At 35.5% G+C, this 22,944-nt stretch overlaps 1 protein-coding gene across 2 annotated transcripts in view; it reads right to left on the reverse strand.

Annotated features, from left to right (window-relative positions):
- LMBRD1 (LMBR1 domain containing 1) overlaps positions 1-22,944 on the reverse strand; it is a 130,819-nt gene that overhangs the window by 41,359 nt on the left and 66,516 nt on the right. For both annotated transcript variants that reach the window (XM_030928612.1, XM_030928613.1), the window contains exons 8-9: positions 9,431-9,556; positions 3,135-3,287 (exon numbers count right to left, since the gene is read on the reverse strand). In XM_030928612.1, coding sequence (XP_030784472.1) covers positions 3,135-3,287; positions 9,431-9,556 — 279 coding nt within the window. The remainder of the gene's footprint in view (positions 1-3,134; positions 3,288-9,430; positions 9,557-22,944) is intronic.

The raw sequence follows: 22,944 nt of genomic DNA on the forward strand, positions 1-22,944 counted from the left end.
TAAAGAAAACTTGCCACGAACTAGGAGACGATACAAGACATCAATTTGACGAAGTGCTAGATCCAGACTATACAACGAATGTTTGTATCTCACTCATAACAGAAAAACCTAATTTATAAAATGGCCAAAAGACTGAAACACACATTTTATAGAAAATAGCCAATAAGCATACAGAAAGATGCTAAATATCATTTAATCACTAATGAAATGCAAAGCAAAAATGTGAGATGCTACTGCACATTCATAAGAATAAGTCTACAGACACTACATAAGAGTTGAAAAGAATGTGAAACAATGGGCAATCTCTTATTGCTATGGGAATGCAAAATGGTTGTAACCCTTTTGGAAAACACTTTAGCAGTTTCTTATAAAGTTAAACATATTAAACATTAGATCCAGAAATTCTACTCAAGTATTTATCCAAAAGAAATGAATGAAAGCACAACTACACAAAGGTTTGTACAAAAATATTCATATTAGTATTATTCATTATAGTCTCAAACCAGAAACAACCCAAATTTCCACCAACAGGGGTGAGTGAATAAACAAACTGTGATACAGACACACACTGTAATACTGTTGAACAATAAAACTGAATAAACCACTGGGCAAAAAAAAAGTATTAAATAATAACATGAGCAAATCTCAAAAACCGTGCCATGCCAAAAAAGCCACCAGACAAAAGATTGTACAGTCTATGATTCCACTTATTTAAAATTCCAGAACACATAAAACTGACCTCTAACGATAGAAAGGACATCAACAGTTACCTAAGTCTGAGCTCAGGGGAGCAAGAGAGGGCACGAGGTAGATTTTTCAGGTGATGTGGATGTCCTATCTATCTATATTCGACAAAACCAATGTGTACACTTAGTAAAGTTGATTTGAAAATCCTTCTAAACATATGTTTGGTGAAATGGAACACAGCACATATAAAAGATGGCAGCTGATGTTAGAGACCAGATTATAAATATTTATAAAAACCTAAAAAACAATTTAGGATTAAAATAAAGCTGGAGAGGGTTTTATCATACTTGCAGTGCTATGAAGACAAATCACCTTGGGGAAAAAAAAAACTGGGGTAAAGTTTTAAAAATTTATTCTAACAGAAGATTTAAAAAGTGATTATATAGAAAAACTAACTGATTATGGTCTATTTTTAAAAATCTCTTTCAAACCAGGGTCTTTTTAGGGTGAGCAGTTAGTGCATTTCTTTCTAATTATAAAAGGTGGAGAAAGCAGCATCCGAATCGAACCTGACTGACTCATCTTTGAATGGTTCTTTGAATCATTTCTTTTTCTTTTTTTAACATTTAAGTTCACAGGTACAAGCGCAGGTTTGTTACATAGGTAAACTTGTGTCATGGGGGTTGTTGTACAGGTTATTTCATCACCCAGGTACTAAGCAAGGAACCCATTAGTTATTTTTCCTGATCCTCTCCTTCCTCCCACCCTCCACTCTCTGAAAGGTCCCAGTGTGTGTTGTTCCCCTCTATCTGTCCATGTTGAATCACTTCTTTTAAAATTTAGCCCAAACCCACTTTCTAGCTTCATTTTGCCTAACTCCAAGTTACTGCACTCATTGAATTTTCTGAATTACAACTTGTATGCTATTGTATACAAAGGTCTGGTGTTTGAAATGCTTCCAGATATAGAATGAGCATATTTAGAAGTCTGTGGCCAGCAGTTTTTGTTACTTTTTAGTCTGAGCCATATTAAAATGATCTTAATTCATTCTATATAGTTAGGTTTAAGTACTACAGTCCCAAGAATCCAAGGCTGGCAAACAATGGTTTCCAAAAAGAGAAAATAATAATTTTCCATGTCAAATAATGTCTTTTTACATACTTTCAGAAACATAATCTAACAATGAGAAAAATTCTATTACTGTAAGTCAGAGTTCCTGTGTTCTTTTTTTTTAGATTAAAGAAAGTCATTTTGTTTCTCACAGTTTTCACAACCCATACAAATAGATAAATTCATAAAGAAAACGCCACATATACAAAATTGGAATATTATTCAGTCTTGTAAAAAATAAGGGAATCCTCTCATTTGTGATAACATGGATGAGCCTGAAAGACACTATGCTAAATGAAATAAGTCAGACATAGAAAGACACTGCACAATTCTTATGTGAGACACCTAAAATAGGAAAAAGTATAGATATAGAAATTAGAATAGTAGCTACCAGAGAATGCAGAAAAAAGCTAAGAAAAGTTGTCATCTAAGGGATATAAAGATGCAGTTACACAAGATGAATAAGTCTGCCACGAAAGAGAGGGCCTATAGTCAACAATAATATGTAGTACATATAAAAATTTTAGAAAGAATGGATCTCACTTTAAATGTTAACAAATCAACAACAGCAACAAAGGAAAATACAGAAAGTTTTGGAGGTGATGTATATGCCCATTACCCAGAATGTGGTGATAGCAACATAAATGAATATGTATGTCTAAACTCACCAAACTGCATTCATTAATTATGTGCAGTGTTAAAAGAAACAATTGGATCTCCATAAAAGTGGGAGGAAACACCAGTATGGCAAGGCATGAAAACAAAAATGTACACCAGTAGAAAACAATAGAGAGCCTAGAAATAAATCCATAAACTTAGTCAATTTATTTTTGACAAAGGTACCATGAATACATACTAAGGAAAGGATAGTCAATCCAACATGGTGCTGGAAAAAATGAACTCCATGCCAACAGAATGAAACTGGGCCCTCATTTTAAACCACACACAAAAACCAAATCAAAATAGACAAAACACTTAAACATAAGACCTTAAACTGTAAATCTACCAGGAGAAAGCATAGGCTTCTAAGCTCTAACATGAGTAACAGATCTACTTACAGGAAAGTATAAACTTGAAGAATATGCTAGCAGCATATTGCAATACTTACCTATGTTTTTATTTTTATTTCTCAACAATTGTTGTAATACATTGCTCAGAAAGGTTATGCACCTTGCCCAAACTACCAAAGAGAGCTGTGATTTAAAACCAGATTAAACTCCCAAATCCATTTTAAGTACCATGCTGTAATGCTTCAAAAGGAGAACTCAATCTCTCCAAGAGATACTACATAAACTTGAGAGAAGAGTGACAGTATAATTTTGAAAAATTTAATCTACCTTCAGGGGACGCAGAGCGCCACAAAATTTTGTCCACCAGCTGTTTTCAATGAATTCTAAATGCCTCTCTCTCTTCTTAAGTGTTCGTAACCTTTCTTCAAACTGTTTTAAGGCGCGTTTATCCCTTGCTGGCAAAGGTCGACCATCTTTGCTCTGCAAATGACGGAACAAAACAAAAGTTTTACCATTAACATCTTAATAAAGTACCCCGCAGATTTAGCAGATCAGGCGACAAAACTTTTTCAGGATGGACACTGTTTAGGCAAATTTACAAACTAAAAAAACCATACAACTGCAATAAACATAGGATAACCAAGGTCAGCATAAAAATGTGGATGTAAGAACTCAAACAAATATACAAGAAAAAAGCAAACAACCCCATCAAAAAGTGGGGAAAGGATATGAACAGACATTTCTCAAAAGAAGACATTCATACAGCCAACAGACACATGAAAAAATGCTCATCATCACTCGCCATCAGAGAAATGCAAATCAAAACCACAATGAGATACCATCTCACACCAGTTAGAATGGCAATCATTAAGAAGTCAGGAAACAACAGGTGTTGGAGAGGATGTGGAGAAATAGGAACACTTTTACACTGTTGGTGGGATTGTAAACTAGTTCAACCATTATGGAAAACAGTATGGCAATTCCTCAAGGATCTAGAACTAGATGTACCATATGACCCAGCCATCCCACTACTGGGTATATACCCAAAGGATTATAAATTATTCTACTACAAAGACACATGCACACGTATGTTTATTGCGGCACTATTCACAATAGCAAAGACTTGGAATCAACCCAAATGTCCATCTGTGACAGACTGCATTAAGAAAATGTGGCACATATACACCATGGAATACTATGCAGCCATAAAAAAGGATGAGTTTGCGTCCTTTGTAGGGACATGGATGCAGCTGGAAACCATCATTCTTAGCAAACTATCACAAGAAGAGAAAACCAAACACCGCATGTTCTCACTCATAGGTGGGAACTGAACAATGAGATCACTTGGACTCGGGAAGGGGATCATCACACACTGGGGCCTATCATGGGGAGGGGGGAGGAGGGAGGGATTGCATTGGGGAGTTATACATGATATAAATGATGAATTGATGGGTGCTGACGAGTTGGTAGGTGCAGCACACCAACATGGCATAAGTATACATATGTAACAAACCTGCACGTTATACACATGTACCCTAGAACTTAAAGTATAATAATAAAAAAAAAAAAACATGTGGATGTGTGTACATTTATGCCTACCTTCCTCTTGATCCCAATACACGGTAGTTATGTGGAGAGAGATAACCATTTGTAAAAACATTCCACAAAAAGTGTATTTGATAAGAAGTGTTAACGACTATGTACTTTGTTTAATGATTCTCCCTCCTCTCCAAACTCACTGTATCACTTATTTTAAGAGATTTGGCTCTGCCCCTTCCCTCTTTTTAGTCAAGTGGTTATGTTACCTGAACTGATGCCTCTCAGCCCAATTCAAATGCTAGCAGAATGAAGCAACACAAGTACAGATGGCATGGAGAGGTTTTTGTAATAATTGCTAACAACTGATACTTCCTCGTTTTCCAAGTACTTTGGCAAATGAGTCATACTTTCTTTGGTCAACCTATCTGACAGATAATTTCCATCTATTTTTACATGATATTTTCTGTAACCATGAGCAGTACTTTTCTCATCATATCTCATAGATACACTTTCCCACTGAACTCTCCTGCTCCTGTCTTCAATTGGGTACAAAAAATAAAACTACTACTAAATACAGAAAAAATAAAATATAAAATTGTTTTTATCGGCAGGAACAATAAAAATATTTGTATAGGATTATATTTTTAAAATGCACATACATTAGGTATTAGAATGTCTTTAATATTCCTATTAAGGTTTAAATAGGTTCCTAGCAGATACACAACATATTGCTCTCCTAGTGCAACCTCAATTTGAAATCATAAATATAATGCAGAGAATACCTAGGTAACATTTAATAAAGAGATTTACACAGTTACAACAATCTCTTTACATATCGGCATCACTATGACCTTCTGGAACCAATCATCCTCTTCCACGCCTTATCTTATTGCTTGTCAAACTTTATGCATAAGAATCACTTGGAAAGTTTGTTAAATACAGATTTCTAGGCCCTATCCCCAAAGGATATGATTTGGTAGGTCTTGGGTGGGGCCTAGAATTTGAATTTCTACCAAATTTCTAGGAGATACAGATGCTACTAGTCCAGAGACCACACATTACATACTACAGACTATATTTCATTCCTCTAAGTACATTGGGTATTATCACTGGATCCCAGACAACGAAAACTAAGAGGGATTTTCTGAGATCAGAGGAATAAAATGAACATTCCCTTCTGGAGGATAAATCCAGGTAACAATACTTCAAGTGTGTATGAGAAGGATTTTGCACTTTTTATCTTAACCATAACAATTTTCCCCAAAATTCCCATTACCGTATCAAAAGGATACTAAAAATGAAGTAATTTTGTCTCAATGCTGGTGTTCACTATTTCAGAAAAAAAAAAAAATTAGTAAACTGATTTAAGGATCCACTTGAAACAAACCCAAGTTATCTGCCTACTTGGTGAATGCTTCAGTGGAATGAGGGATGAATTTCCATTCTGCATTGCCAATTGACTAAACGAATATAAGAATAATTTTGATCAGAGAAACAAATACTAAGATGTAAACTCAGCAGTGAACATATATCTCATTTGAAAGAAAAAATACAGTTATACAGGTTAAAATGTAGTTAAAGGGTATAACAAACCTCTGGTTAAGAAAAAAAGTAAAACATGAAAGCTTCCCTTCACACAGTCTCACTGTCTCCAATTACCATATTACCATTCCCCTTTCCTATACGTTTTTTACTGTTAAGCTGTTAAATATCCTTCGGCAAATTTTCTGTTTACACACACACACACACACAAAGTACACATATACAAAAGTATTTATGATTTCTTGTTATACATAATAGCTAACATTTCTTGAAAACCTTTTTTTAACTTTTAAGTTCAGAGGTACATGTGCAGGATGTGCAGGTTTGTTACACAGGTAAATGTGTGCCATGGGGGTTTGTTGTACACATTATTTCATCACCCAGGTATTAAGTCTAGTAGCCATTAGTTATTTTTTCTGATCTTCTCCCTCCTTCCACCCTCTGCCCTCCAGTAGGCCCTAGTGTGCACTGTTACCCTCTTTGTGTCCATGTGTTCTCATCATTTAGCTTCCACTTGTGAGAACATGCAGTACTAGATTTTCTGTTCACGTTTTAGTTTGCTAAGGATAATGGCCTCCAGCTCTCTCCATGTCCCTGCAAGGGACATGATCTCATTTTTTTTAATGACTGCATACTATTCCATGGTGTATATGTACCACATTTTCTTTATGTGGTCTACCATTGATGGGCATTTAGGTTGATTCCATGTCTTTGCTATTGTGAATAGTGCTGCAACGAACATTTGCATGCATGCGTCTTTATCGCAGAATGCTTTATATTCCTCTGGGTATATACCCACTAATGGGATTGCTGGGATTAGATGGTAGTCCTACTTTTAGTTCTTTGAGGAATCGCCATACTACTTTCCACAATGGTTGAACTAATCTGCACTTCTACCAACAGTGTATAAGGGTTCTCTTTTCTCAGCAATCCCGCTGGCATCTGTTATTTTCGGACTTTTTAATAACAGCCATTCTGACTGATGTGAGATTGTATCTCACTGTGGTTTTTATTTGCATTTCTCTAGTGATCAGTGATGTTGAGCTTTTTTCGTATGATTATTTGGCCACATGTATGTCTTCTTTTGAGAAGTGTCTTGAGCACCTTTCTTGTGCATAAAACTGGTCTTCTCTTTTTATATTTATTTTTTGTACATCTTCTTGAATAACTCTTTGAGGCAGATAATAGTATTATATTCATTTACTAAATCAGCAAAAAAGGCCTACAGATGTTATGTGCACAATCAGTAGAGCTAGATTTTGAACTGAGATAGTCTGATTTTACATGACATATTCTTCAAGCTATATACAGATTTATAAATATATCTCATTCCTTTTCATTACTGCACATTACAAGATGGTATCTAGATTTAACAACTTCTTTTGAACATGTAGATTATTTCCTTTTTTAATTTTTGTTGAGGGCCATTAACAATGTGCCATAAACATCCTTATATACTTAGGTACAAACAATTCAGTAGGATAATTTCCTAGAGGTAAACTGTTAAACTTTAATTATTAAAAGGTGTGTATGTGTACGTACAGGCACATGTCATGCCATTCAATATTCTTTAAAAAGTTGTATATTTTACATACTCACAAACAGTCTAATCCCCAAATTCTGATAAAAATTTGACACAGATAAAAATTTAAAAGAGGTCCAAAGAATTTTAAAAATATATATTGAGTTGTTCTTGACATTTATTATTATTTTATAGTTTGTGGCTATTGTGAATGGGATTATTTTCTATTACATCTTCCAACTAATTAATAATTGTTATGTTTACATCTAGGCACCATGATAAACTCTTATTAGTTCCACTAGTTTGTCAGTTATTTTAGATTATCATGGTAGATGATATTTGCCAATAAAAAAAGTTATTTTCCTTTTTCCCTCCTCCTCTCCAAGCTTATATGTAAATTCTAAATTATTTCTTATCTGACTCAGATTGCCAGAAATATGCTAAAAGTAACAAGGATACTAACATTACTCCTATATTTGATGTTAATGGGAATGTTTCTATTCTTACACTATTAAGTATTGTGCTCATTAGAGGCTTCCTTTCCATATTTTCTTATCTTTATTTTGAAAAGACTCTTAAAAAATGTAACTACAAATTAACTTTTAGAAAATACTCTAACATCTACTAAGATATTTATATTTCACATTTAATCTCAATATGTTAAACTACTTTAATGTATTTTCTGATGTATCATGCTTGCATTTCTGAGATAAACCTAATCTGATGATTATGAAATATTCTCTTACTATAGCATAGGTTTTGAATTGCTGTTTTTTTTTTTTTTTTTTTTTTTTTAAAGGGTCTTGCTCCATCATCCAGGCTGAAGTGCAGTGGCACGATCATGGATCACTGCAGCCGCAACTTCCCGGGCTCAAGTGATCGTCCCAACTCAGTCTCCCAAGTAGTTGGGACTATAGGCATGCCACGACACCTAGTTAAGTTTTCGTATTTTTTTGTAGAGATGGGGTTTTGCCCAGGCTGGTACCAAAATCCTAAGCTCAAGCAATCCGGTACTACAGGTGTAAGCCAAATTACATACCTGGCCACTTACATTTTATTTGTATTAAAATATTTGCTTCTACTTTCATAAGAAAGCCAGTATATGGTTTTCTTTTTTGTGTGCTGTCATTATCTGGTTTATTTATCAGAATCATACTAGCTTAGGAGAATAATTTAGAGAACCTGCCATTTTTTTCCCACGATCTTTGAATAAGATTTATCTCTTACTTGAGGATGACAGAGGAAGAAAAACTTTTTACTGTATTTTTAAAAGCACATTTAATTGGCAAGGGGTTACATGTAATCTTTAGCTTATTCAACTAGTAAATAAAACTTCAACATAAATATTATAGTAAAATATAATATTATATATTAAATGATGATACCTGAGAACTAGTAAGATCTTGATCATACATAAGAAAAACTTTTGTTTTTTAAGTGTTAGAACAATGATAGAAATTCTCAAATTGCTAGTGTCCTACATTACACATAAGACAAATTTTTAGAAATATAGACATGGTTCTGTAAGGATACTGTATTAGTCCATTCTCATACTGCTATAAAGAACTACTCGAGACTGGGTACTTTATAAAGGAAAGAGGTTTGACTGACTCACAGTTCCGCAGGGCTGGGAGGCCTCAGGAAACTTACAATCATGGCAGAAGGGGAAGCAAACATGTCCTTCTTCACATGGCGGCAGGAAGGAGAAGTGCCAAAGGGGGAAAGGCTCCTTATAAAGCCATCAGATCTTGTGAGAACTCACTATCATGAGAACAGTATGAGGGTAACCGCCCCCATGACTAAATTACCTCCACCGGGTCCCTCCCACAACACAGGGGATTATGGGAACTACAATTCAAGATAAGATTTAAGTAGGGACACAGCCAAACCATATCAGCTATGCTGCAAGAAATTCAAACAATGTAAAAAGTTATGGGGTTGACAATGTCTAAGTCATATCAGAGTAGCTCTAAGACAAAGTAGTTTTATGCTTCCCAATTACACCAAAACACCAACTCACTTTTGATTTAATCGTTTGAATGTGTTGTTCTACTTCTTCAATGTCTTCAGTGTTTTCTAAACGTTCATAAGCAGCGCTTCTAGTGCCTTTTATCAGATTTAAAGGTAACGCAGACATGCCATAGGCCTAAAAGAAAAAAAATTGAAATGTTTTAGAAATAATGTTTCAAACATATTATACACAATTGTAGGTTAAAAATGTCTTTTAAAGTCATAAAAGTCAGCAGTTGTGAAAGAGTACAGTCACTGAAAAACATAGTATATGGGAGTGAACACTATATTGTCTCATAATTCTCCCATTTATTTCACATTTAAACAGAGTCAAATTTATAATACAATTCCTCAAAGGTTAAGTTGCAAATTTACTGTAAATTTACTATACAATTCTTTACATCAAAGTAATAATTACAACTTCAGACTAATCGAAGGTTAAAATAATATAAATTAGTAAAAAAATTTAAAAAATGATTTTCTATAAAAAAGAACAATTTTCTCCAAGTATATGTAGTAAACCTTTGGTAAAGTATTTTAATATATACATGTCATTTGATTAGCATACCAATTATTTACATTATAAAGTTTATTTGAAAGTTCTAAATATTTATAACCAATCTTTTTGCTAAGTATTTTAAATATTTTCCAAGTAATTTTAAATTATTAATCAGTGTTAAGAATAAACATGTTATTATATGTACTACCCAATTCCATATTCCAGTACCAAATGACAGCTTTTTAATATAGCCATTAATAATACTTAATGGCATCTGCTACGTAACCATTATTCAGAATCATTACTGACCGTACTTCCTTAGCAGAAACACTAACAACTATAACCTCCTGGTTGCAGCAACAAACTCTGAAATGGATACTACATTATGTACTTAAATGTTTTTCATTTCCCTTCTGGCACACTTTACCCAGTGTCCCCTGTAGTTAGGTGGGCCATGACATTGAGTTCAGGACAATGAATATGGGCAGAAATAATAAATGCCACTTTTTAAGCATGACCCCAAACACCAAAATATCCTGGGTGATCCTGAATGCGTTTACTCATGCTCTCTGCTACCTAGCTGTCAACTCCAAGAATGACTTAAGATACCTTCAGTGTTAATTTTAGTTTAATATTCTAACATTCTTCGAGTCTCCTTTATGCAATGATTAAACATTGCTTAAACCACAATTCAAATAGCAAAGCATAAATTCTAACAAATCAGCTTTTTTTTTTAAATTAAGGGAGAAAAAAAAACATGAATAAAAAATATCCCAAAATCAACTAGTTCTATCACATAACATCAACTCTACAGTATGTTGTATTTAGATACTTATCTAGCTGAAATTATTACCCAATATACAAATCCTTGTATTTCCAAAGGAGAAACACTTAAAAAACCTTGCACTTTGAATATTATTAAAACATAAGTTAGTATTCTCATTATTTCCCTTTAATCCTAAAATAGGAAGGGGTGGAAGAAGATTCTGTTACCATTAAATGAAAATGCAATTTGGATAGAGTACACTTTAAGTATTCCTTATCTTAAATGGCTGGGACTAGAAGTGTTTTGGATTTTAGAATTTTTTTGACGTTTAGTATATCTGCATTATTGAGCATCCGTAATCTGAAAATCCAAAATCTGAAATGCTCCAAGGAGAGATGAAACAAGATGGTAGAATAGAAGCCTATACCATTCATCATCCTCACTGGAAAACCACATTTTAATATCTACACACAGAAAAGTACTGTCACAAGAAGCAAAAATCCGGTAAGCAATCACAGTACCTGGTTTTAACTTCATATCACTAAAAGAGGCATTGAGGAAGTCAGGAGAGACACTCTTGAATCACCAATGCCACCCCTCTGCCATCCCCCAGCAGCAGTCATGAGACACCATGGAAAGAGAATCTTTTCGCTTTTGGGAGGGACAGCACAGTAACTGGGAGGACTTTACATTGAATTCAGTGCTGCCCTGTCACCGTTGACAATACAGCCGTGCTGGGCTCAGTTACTGCCCATGCATAGAAGGAACATTTGCACCAACCCTAGCTAGAGGGGAATCACTCACCCTAGTGGTTGGAAGTGGAGTTTCTCAGCAAGCCTTGCCACTGTGGGCAAAATGCTCTGTCGTCCTAGGTAAACTCAAAAGACAGTCTAGGAAACAAGGACTACAATTCCTATGCAACTCCTAGTGCTAGGCTGGGCTTAGAGTGGACTAGGGTGGCATATGACCCAGGAAGACACCAGCTAAGGGAGTGCTTGCACCATCCCTCTCCCAACCCCATGTGGTGTAGCTCACCTCAACAAAAGTGACTCTTTCCTTTGGCCTAAGGAAAGGAGAGGGAAGAGTAAAGAGAACCTTGTTTTGCATCTTAGATACCAGCATGGCCACAGCAGGATACTGTGCCAGAGTCATCAAGCCCCCATTCCGGGGCCTAGCTCACAGATGACATTTCTAGACACACCTTGGGTCAAAAGGGAATCTGCTGCCTTAAAAGGCAGGCAGGATTGATTACCTGCTGCCTAAAGAGCCCCTGGTCCCTGAATAACCAGGAATGTTATCTACCAAGTACACTATGAGCCTTGGGCTCTGGGACATGCTGGATTCAGGGGTGACCCAGCACATTCCCAGCTATGGTGGCTATGGTAAAAGACTCCTTCTGTCTGAGAAAAGTACGGGGGACTTTGTCTTGCACCTCAGCCACAGTAAGGCAGAGCAACAAGCAGACTCTTGGGGTCCCCAAGTCAAGGTCTAGGTTCTTAGAGGACAGCACTTTTGTACATGCCCTGTCCAGAAGGGAGCCCACTGCTTGCAGGCTGAGTCTCAGGCCTGGCAGCATTCACCACAAGCTGTCAGAAGAGCCCTTGGGCTTTAAGTGAACACTGGCGGTGGCTTGGTGGACCCCCATGGAACAGAGTCTCCACAGAGACTCCTCTGCCTGTGGAAAGGGGAGGGAAGAGCAAGTAGGACTTTGTATTGTGGTGGTGTGAGTGTCAGCTTAGCCACAGATTAGCAGGTAAACTGCTAAGGTTTTTACTCCAATTCCTGGCTCCCAGACAGCATCTCAGTAGAAACCTTACAGGTCAGGAGAGAACAGCATAACATATTTAAAGTGTTGAAGATAGAAAAATTTTACCCTAGAATAGTACATCCAGTAAAAATATCCTTCAAGTATGAAGGATAAGATCTTCCCAGAGAAACAAAAGCTAAGAGACTTCGTTAACACCAGACCTGCCCTACAAGAAATGGCTAAAGGGAGTTCTTCAATCTGAAACAAAAGAATGTTAAGAGCAAGAAGAAATCATGTGAAGGTACAAAATTCACTGGAATAGTAAGCACACAGAAAAACAAAGAATAATATAACACTACAATGGTGGTGTGTAAACCAGTCTTGTCTTAAGTAGAAAACTAAATGATGAACCAATCAAAAAAAAAAAAAACTTTTCAAGACACAAGCAGTACAATGAGACATAAAGAGAAACAACAAAAAGTTTAAAAGCAGGAAGATACAGTTAAAGTGTAGTGCTTCTATTCGTTTTCTTTTGTGTGTTTGTTTGTATATGCAGTCAGTGATAAGTTGTCATCAGTTTAAAATAATGGGTTATAAAATAGCATATGCAAGCCTTGTGGTAACCTCAAATTAAAAAACATACAACGAATACTTAAAAACATAAAGGCAAGACATTAAAGCATACCACCAGACAAAATCACCTTCACTAAAAGGAAGATAAGGAAAGAAAGAAAAGAAAGAAAGAAAAGAAAGAAAGAAAGAAAGAAAGAAAGAAAGAAAGAAAGAAAGAAAGAAAGAAAGAAAGAAAGAAAGAAAGAAAGAAAGAAAGAAAGAAAGAGAAAGAAAGAAAGAAAGAAAGAAAGAAAGAAAGAAAGAAAGAAAGAAAGAAAGAAAGAAAGAAAGAAAGAAAGAAAGAAAGAAAGAAAGGATGGATTATAAAATAACCAGAATATAAATAACAACATGGCAGAAGACCTTACTTATCAGTAACAACACTGAACGTAAATGGACTAAACTCTCCAATCAAAAGACACAGACTGATTGAATGGATAACAAATCCAAGACCCACTGATCTGTTGCCTACAAGAAATACATTTCACCTATAAAGACACATACAGACCAGAATGGAAAAAGATATTCCATGCCAATGGAAACAAAAAAAGAACAAAAGTAACTATGTTTATATTTGGGAAAATAGATTTCAAGACAAAAACTGTATGAAAAGACAAAGAAGGTCATTATATAGTGACAAGGGGGTCAATTCAGCAACAGGATATAACAATTATAAATGCACCCAACACTGGAGCACCTAGATATATAAAGCAAATATTATTAGAGTTAGAGAGAGAGAGACCCCAATACATTAACAATGGAGACTTCAACACCCCAATTTCAGTACTGGACAGCTCTCTCAGACAGAAAATCAGCAAAGAAACATCAGACTTAACCTGCACTACAAAACAAATAGACCTAATAGATATTTAAAGAACATTTCATCCAGTGTCTGTGGAACACATATTCTTTTCCTCAGCACATGGATCATTCTCAAGGATAAACCAAATGTTAGGTTATAAAACAAGTCTTAACATATTCACAAAAAATGAAATATCAAGCATCTTCTCTGACCACAATGGAGCAAAGCTACAAATCAGTAACAAAAGGAATTTAGAGAACTATACAAACACGTGGAAATTAAACAATATGCTCCTAAATGACCACTGGGTCGATGAAGAAATTAAAAAAGAAATTGAAAGAGTTCTTGAAACAAATGATAACGGAAACACAACATACTTCCAAAACCTACAGGATATAGCAAAAGTAGCAGTAAGAGGGAAAATTACAGCTCTAAATGCCTAAATCAAAAAAGAAGAAATACTTCAAACAAATACTGTAACGATGCATTTTAAAGAAATGAAAAATAAAAAAACCACACCCAAAATTAGGAGAAGGAAAGAAATAAGGATCAGAGCAGAAATAAATGAATTTGGAATAAAACAATAAAAAAGATAGATGAGGCTGGGCGCGGTAGCTCATACCTGTAATCCCAGCACTTTGGGAGGCCAAGGTGGGTGGATCATGAAGTCAGGAGGTTGAGACCATCCTGGCTAACACGGTGAAACCCTGTCTCTACTAAAAACACAAAAAATTAGCCGGGCATGGTGGCGGGCGCCTGTAGTCCCAGGTACTCGGAAGGCTGAGGCAGGAGAATGGCGTGAACCCAGGAGGCAGAGGTTGCAATGAGCCAAGACCACGCCACTGCACTCCAGCCTGGGTGACAGAGCGAGACTCCGTCTCAAAAAAAACAAAAAAAAAGATAGATTAAACAAAAAGTTGGTTTTTCAAAAAGAAAAAATTGACAAATCTTTAGCCAGACTAAGAAAAAAGAGAAAGGAGACCCAAATAAACAAAATAAAAGATGAAAATGGAAACATTATAACTGATACTACAGAAATTCAAAGGATCATTAGTGGCTACTATGAACAACTAATTATATGCCAATAAATTGGAAAATATGAAAGAAATGGATAAATTCCTAGACACATACAACCTACCAAACTTGAACCACGAAGAAATTCAAATCCTGAACACACCAGTAATAAGTAACGAGTAACAAGATCAAAGCTGTAATAAAAAGCCTCCCAGTAAAGGAAAGACCAGGACCTACTGCTGATCCACAGCCAAATTCTATCGAACATTTAATGAAGAACTAATACCAGTTCTACTCAAACTGCCCCAAAATATGAAGGAGGAGGGAATAGTTCTAGTTTCATTCTACAAGACTCTGATACCAAAACCAAAAACATCTGGGGGAAAAAAAAAAAAACTACAGGCAAATATTTCTCATGAATATTTATACAAAAACCCTTATCATACATTAGCAAACCAAATTCAACATTAGAAAGATCATTCATTATGACCAAGTGGGATTTATCCATGGGATGGAAGGGATGGTTCAACAAATACAAATCAATCATTGTAATACATCATATCAACAGAATGAAGGATGAAAACCACATGATCATTTCAATTGATGCTGAAAAAGCATTTGATAATGTTCAACATCCTTTCATGATAAAACCCCTCAAAAAACTGAGTACAGAAGGAATATACCTCAATGTAATAAAAGCTATATATGTCAGGCCCACAGATAGTATCATACTGAATGGTGAAAAACTGAAAGCCTTTCTTCTTAGTTCTGGAGCAAGACAAGGATGCTCACTTTCAACACTGTTATTCAACATGAAAGTCCTTGCTGGAGCAATCAGACATGACAAAGAAAGAAAGGGCAATATAAACTGGAAAGGAAAAAGTCAAACTATCTTTGTTTGTAATGATGTAATTTTATATTTGGAAAAACTTAAAGACTCCACCAAAAAACTATTATAACTGACAAGCAAATTCAGTAAAGCTGCAGGATACAAAAATCAACATACAAAAATCAGTAGCACTTCTATATGCCAACAGTGAACAATCTGAAAAATAAATTTTAAAAAGTAAGTCCATTTACAATAGCCCCAAATAAAATTAAATAACTAGGAATTAACTAAAAAAGTGAAAGATCACTGCAATGAAAACTATAAAATACTGATGAATGAAGAAGACACCAAAAAATGAAAAAATATTCCATGTTCATGGATTGGAAGAATCAATATTGTTAAAATGTTCATACTGCTCAAAGCAATCTACAGATTCAATGCAATCCCTATCGAAATAGCAATGACAATCTTCACACACACCAAAAAACAAAACAAAACAAAACAAAACACCTAACGTGTATAAGGAATCCCAAAGACCCAGAATACCAAAGCTATCCTGAGCAAAAAGAACAAAACTGGAGGAATCATATTACCTGACTTTAAATTCTATTACAGAGCTATAGTAACTAAAACAGCATGGTATTGGCATAAAAATAGACACACAGACCAATGGAACAGAATAGAGAACCCAGAAATAAATCTACACACCTATGGTAAACTCATTCTTGACAAAGGTGCCAAAAACATGCATTGAGGAAAAGATCATTTCTTCAACAAACAGTGCCAGGGAAACTGGTTATCCATATGTCGAAGAATGAATCTAGACCCCTATCTCTTGCCACATACAAAAATCAAATCAAAATGAATTAAAGACCTAAGATCAAAGACCTCATACTATGAAACGACTTCAAGAAAACACTGGAGAAACTCTCCAGGACATTGGTCTGGACAAAGCTTCTTGAGTATACCCTAGAAGCACAGGCAACCAAGCAGAAAATGACAAATGGGATTACATCAAGCTAAAAAGCTCCTGCACAGTAAAGGGAACAATCAACACAATTAGGAGACATGGCACAGAATGGGAGAAAATATTTGCAAACTACCATATGACAAGTGATTAATAACCAAAATATATAAGGAACTCAAACAACTCTATAGAAAAAAGCCTAATAATCCTATTAAAAAGTGGGCAAAAGATTTGTATAAACATGTCTTAAAATAGACATACAAATGGCAAACAGACATATGAAAAGGTGCTCAACATCACTGATCATCAGAAAAATGCAAATCAAAACTCAGATTATCATCTCACCCTGGTTAAAAGAGCTTTTACCTAGGCTGGGCGCGGTGGCTCAAGCCTGTAATCCCAGCACTTTGGGAGGCCGAGATGGGCGGATCACGAGGTCAGGAGATAGAGACCATCCTGGCTAACACGGTGAAACCCCGTCTCTACTAAAAAATACAAAAAAACTAGCCGGGCGAGGTGGCGGGCGCCTGTAGTCCCAGCTACTCGGGAGGCTGAGGCAGGAGAATAGCGTGAACCCGGGAGGCGGAGCTTGCAGTGAGCTGAGAACGGCCACTGCACTCCAGCCTGGGCGACAGAGCAAGACTCTGTCTCAAAAAAAAAAAAAGAGCTTTTACCTAAAAGTCAGACAACAACAAATGCTGGTGAGGATGTGGAGAAAAGGGAACCCTTGTACACTGTTGGTGGGAGTGTAAATTAATACAACCACTATGGAGAATTGTTTGGAGATTCCTCAAAAAACTAAAAATAGAGCTACTATAAGATCTAGCAATTCCACTATTTGGCACATACTCAAAAGAAAGGAGATCTATATATCAAAGAGATATCTGCACTCCCACGTTTGTTGCAGCAGTGTTCACAACAGCCAAGATTTGGAAACAACCTAAGTGTCCATCAACAGATGAATGGATAAAGAAAATGTGGTACATATATACAATGGAGTACTATTCAGCCATAAAAAAGAGTAAGATTCTGTCATTTGCAACAACATGGATAGAGCTGGAAGTCATTGTGCTAAGTGAAATAACCTAGGCACAGAAAGACAAACATCATATGTTCTGACTTATTTGTAGGATCTAAAAATCAAAACAATTAAACTCGTGGACACAGAGAATTGAAGGATGGTTACCAGAGGCTGGGAAGGGTAGTGGGGCAGTGGGAGGCAGGTAAGGATGGTTACTGGGTACCAAAAAAAAAAAAAAGAAAAAAAGAATGAGTAAGACCTAGTATTTGAAAGCACAACAGGGGAACTATAGCCAATAATAATTTCATTGTACATTTTAAAATAACTGGCAGGGCACGGTGGCTCACACCTGTAATCCCAACACTTTGGGAGGCCGAGGTGGGTGGATCACTTGAGGTTAGGAGTTTGAGAATAGCCTGATCAACATGGTGAAATCCCATCTCTAATAAAAATGCAAAAAATTAGCTGGGCGTGGTGGTGGGCACCTGTTGTCCAGGCTACTCAGGAGGCTAAGGCAGGAGAGGGAATTGCTTGAACCTGGGTAGTGGAGGCTGCAATGAGTTGATATCATACCACTGCACTCCAGCCTGGTAACAGAGTGAGACTCTGTCTCAAAAATAAATAATTAAATTAAATTAAATAACTAAAAGAACATAATTGGACTGTTTGTAACACAAAGCATAAATGCTTGAGGGAACAGAATTTGCCATGATGTGATTATTATGCATTGCATGCCTATACCAAAATATGTACTCCATTGATACACCTACTACGTACCCACGAAAACCAAAAATAATTTTAAAAAATGTTCCAAGGAACATTTCTTCTGAGCTCAAAGTTTCAAATTTTGAAAGCTTTCAGATTTTGGATTTTCAGATTCCGGTAATTTCCCTCTAATTACCTCAATTCTTATCAAATGTATATTTTCAAAATATATACTTTGGTAAAATATAAAAGGAAAAATATATAAATCGGTTTAAAATTTATATAGTAAGGTTGAAAAGTTACCTACTGGGTACAACATTCACAATTTGGGTGATGGCCACACTAAAAGCCTAGACTTCACCACAATGCAATATATGCATGCCAGAAATCTGCACTTACACCCTCTAAATATATTTTTAGAAATTAAAAGAATCTCATTTATATTTTTTATATTAAATTATACATCCTCAAAACATTGAAAAATATGAAGAATAAAGCCTATGGGAACCAAAGTACCTGATAGTTCCTTTAACATTTCCTCATAGGATTTTCCTGTCCTTATTATTATTTTAACCTATTTGATTTGGTTATTCTAGTACTTCCATATTCTTTAAACATTATTGATAAAAAGTAACAGAATAATTTAAGACTCTAATTAATATATAGCATTACATGATTATTTATCAATTCTCATTACTTACTGTATCAGTCCATTCTCACAATGCTCTAAAGAACTACCTGAGACTGGATAATTTATAAAGAAAAGAGGTTTAATTGGCTCACGATTCCACCAACTGTACAGGAAGCATGGTTAGAGAAGCCTCAGGAAACTTACAATCATCCCAGAAGGCAAAGGTGAAGCCAGCAAGTTATATGTTGCTGGAGCAGGAAGAACAGAGTGAAGTGGGAGGTGCTACAGATTTTTAAACAACCAGATCTGGTGAGAACTCTATCATAAGACAGTACTACGAGGATGGTGCTGAACCATTAGACACGGGTGTACCCCCATGATTCAATCACTTCCCACCAGGCCGCACCTCCGACACTTGGGATCACAATTCAACATGAGATTTGGGTAGGGACAGACAGTCAAACCGTATCATTCATATTATTTTAATAATCCAATAGAATGTTGCTTTTTACAACAAAATGCCATGGCAATATTTTGCTAAACCCAGTTTATATGCAAGTATGTTTCCCTGTCCTCTCAACCACCTCCAATCTAGGCCTATTTGACCTCAATGCTTGTTATTCTGTGTTGGATGGATTAGGTTCCCTGAATGTACTAACTGCAGTGCTCAATACTGTTTCCCAAGGAACCTTTGGGTTTAGTCACTATTAACAACATGGCCTTATTTACATTCTACTGTCAAACACAAGGCCTTCTGAATTATCCTAAACTGGTCTGCTGGTTTCACTTTCTACACATCCATCTTCTACATTGTTTCTAAAGTGATCTCACTCTAATACCCAAATCAGTATATGTTATTCCTCTAATTAATATCTTTTAAGATTCTACAGGACTAATAAATGTATTTTTCAAAGCATTCTGGTATGAGTTCCTAGGAATCTGTAAAGGTGCCACTAGGGCCACTACAGAAGGTAAGGCAGCTAGCCATGCAGGAATCTGCTGCTACTTGAACCAGAGCAATTCTACTTGTTCCCAACCTTTATATGTATATGAACATATAAAATTGTTTTAAAAAGTTGTTGCCGGGCGCGGTGGCTCAAGCCTGTAATCCCAGCACTTTGGGAGGCTGAGACGGGCGGATCATGAGGTCAGGAGATCGAGACCATCCTGGCTAACATGGTGAAACCCCGTCTCTACTAAAAAATACAAAAAACTAGCCGGGTGAGGTGGCGGGCGCCTGTAGTCCCAGCTACTCGGGAGGCTGAGGCAGGAGAATGGCGTGAACCCGGGAGGCGGAGCTTGCAGTGAGCTGAGATCCGGCCACTGCACTCCAGCCTGGACGACAGAGCGAGACTCCGTCTCAGAAAAAAAAAAAAAAAAAAAAAAAAAAAAGTTGTTTTGCTATTTTTTTATGAAAGGTACAATTACTGGTTGGTATTGGGAATAGACTCTAATTAACGTAATTTTGCATATAAAGCACTTCATGACCTGATGCTTACCAACTTGTTAACTTTATCTCATGCTTCTGAATTGTTCATTGTTCTTAAAACACTACAATTTTTATGCTACTTCAGGCTTTGTCCAACATACACATTTTATTCCATGTAGTGCCCTCATCTAGAATGGCCACTTTCTCATCTTATTTCATTAACAACTGTTAATGCCCTTCAGGTCTTGGCTTAATTACAATATGTCTGAGAAACCTTCCCTAACTTGTAAATGTCCCTTGCTTATAACTCAATTATAACGCATAGGTATTTTAACATTATTCATCTGCACATTTGTTTTATCACTAGATCTGCCAAACTTGGCTGAACAGATTTCTAGGCCAGACTAGTAACAACTACAGTAGACTATTTGGTATGTAATGACTAGGTCCCAATTCTTTTTCCTCCTACCTTTGTTTCAAGAACAAAAATTTATTAAATTAATAAAATAATTTCTCCAAGAAGATAATAATTAACCAAGAAGCTTTTAGGAAGAGAGAGCTCTTAATTCACACAAAGTTATTTCCTTAAATGGAATTGATATACTTATTAGAAGAGCTGAACTGAATTTCTAAATAGCTTAATATAAAATATTTTGTAAAATAAAAAAATTTCTGAACAACTTGTGGTAACATAAGACCAGAACAAGCACTATTTTTAAATTTTTAATTGTCCGAAGACGACAAGTAGAAGAAAGGTGCTATCATTTGGTTACCAAGCTTTTAGCTTGTTTTTGGATTGCATTTTCAATAATTATCAGGAATTTAACTATAATATTTAGATTATGATAAGCTTGACACAGACCTTATATAAAACATTATAACTTTTAAGGTCTTTAAATAACAATCTTTTGAACTTCACTTCAGACTTTTTTTTTAATGTACAAAAAGGCTATCCTTTTCAGAAACACAAAACTTTTATTACTTACTACTGCCCTCTAGTGAATTTCCAGAAAAAAAAAATCAGAAAACTAAAGAAATTGTATAGTTTAAAATGTTTCTATTAATAGGTTGGCCATAATTGTCACCAAATTTATTTACTTTGACTTCCAAGAATAAATCACCAACTCTATTTGAAAACTAAAATCTTTTAAAATAATATATACAAACTACATTCCTAATACCTTCTTTCACAGCTCAGTTTAGAATGGCACTTTTCTTTACATATCTCTCTTCTTTATCTGGAATGATGGTTTCCAACTCTGCAGGCCTTAGATTACAGTAAATGGTCAATGCTGAATACTACCTGTAGACTTAATAAATGTCTTCCACATATTTGTGAAATCTATTATTCAAAGATGGACATGCTATTATGATTAATGAAACAATACAGGTACTCAAGACTTTCTTTTTAAGTATTCACTGAGTCTAAGATGTATATATTTTCTTACATTTAGTATCAGTGAAATTTGGATGCATCTAAAAATTGAAGGCATCATATTATTGAAGGCCAGGCAGAAGCCATGACATAGTTGTCGTTACATGCACATTCACAAATTTGGTCACAGCAAGTTACATTACAGTCACTTCAGTTGAACTACAAGCATTCTGGGTACAATTATTGAGTTTAATTGGCACTTATGTCTTAAAAGATAATATGATTTGACATTAAAACAAAAAGTTAATGTGTAAGTAAGGAGAAAGAATGAAGAAACATCAATAGTAAAGAAAAAATATTCATTAGAACAATGGGCATAATTCTGTATTTTCTTACAAAGCAACAGTCAAGTGCTTCATAAGCTTAAGAAAGGGAAATATCCAAAACAGAAGTTATTTTGCATTTTTCTGCTTAGGTATATACAAAATGATTCCCTTCTTCTACATGGCAAAAAAAGAAACAACAACAAAACATCTTAAATTTACAGGATAGGTGTGTTGGTGGTTTCAAAGAAAATCCCAGAGATAAGACTAGAACACACAAGAAAAGCTGCACATCAATTCTCTTGATAGCATAAAAGACAATACACTTTTTAAGCTTCTGTGTATGAGTGAAAACATGTGAAACTTGTTTTTCTGAGCCCAGCTTATTTCACCTAACATAGTGACTAAAACTAACTACTAAGAGAGGAGAGGCCGGTAAGGGTAGGGAGTACGGAGGGGAGATGAAGAGAGGCTTGATTAATGGGTACAGTTAAAGAGACAAAATAAGACCTAGCGTTCGATAGATCAGTAGGGTGACTACAGTCAACAATAATGTATTGTATATTTCCAAATAGCCAGAAGAAAATAATTCAGATATTCCTAGCATAAAGAAAAGATAAATGTTTAAGGTGATGGATATTCCAATTACCCTGATTTGATCATCATACATTATATGGAAGTCTCAGACTATCACATGTACTTGGAAAATGTGTATACCTATTATGTATCAATAAAAATAAAAAACAATACAGTTGGTTCCCATGTCACAACGGTTCAACTTAGGATTTTCATCCTTTGTGATGG

This window comes from Rhinopithecus roxellana, chromosome 4 (assembly GCF_007565055.1).
Source record: "Rhinopithecus roxellana isolate Shanxi Qingling chromosome 4, ASM756505v1, whole genome shotgun sequence".
NCBI lineage: Eukaryota > Metazoa > Chordata > Mammalia > Primates > Cercopithecidae > Rhinopithecus > Rhinopithecus roxellana.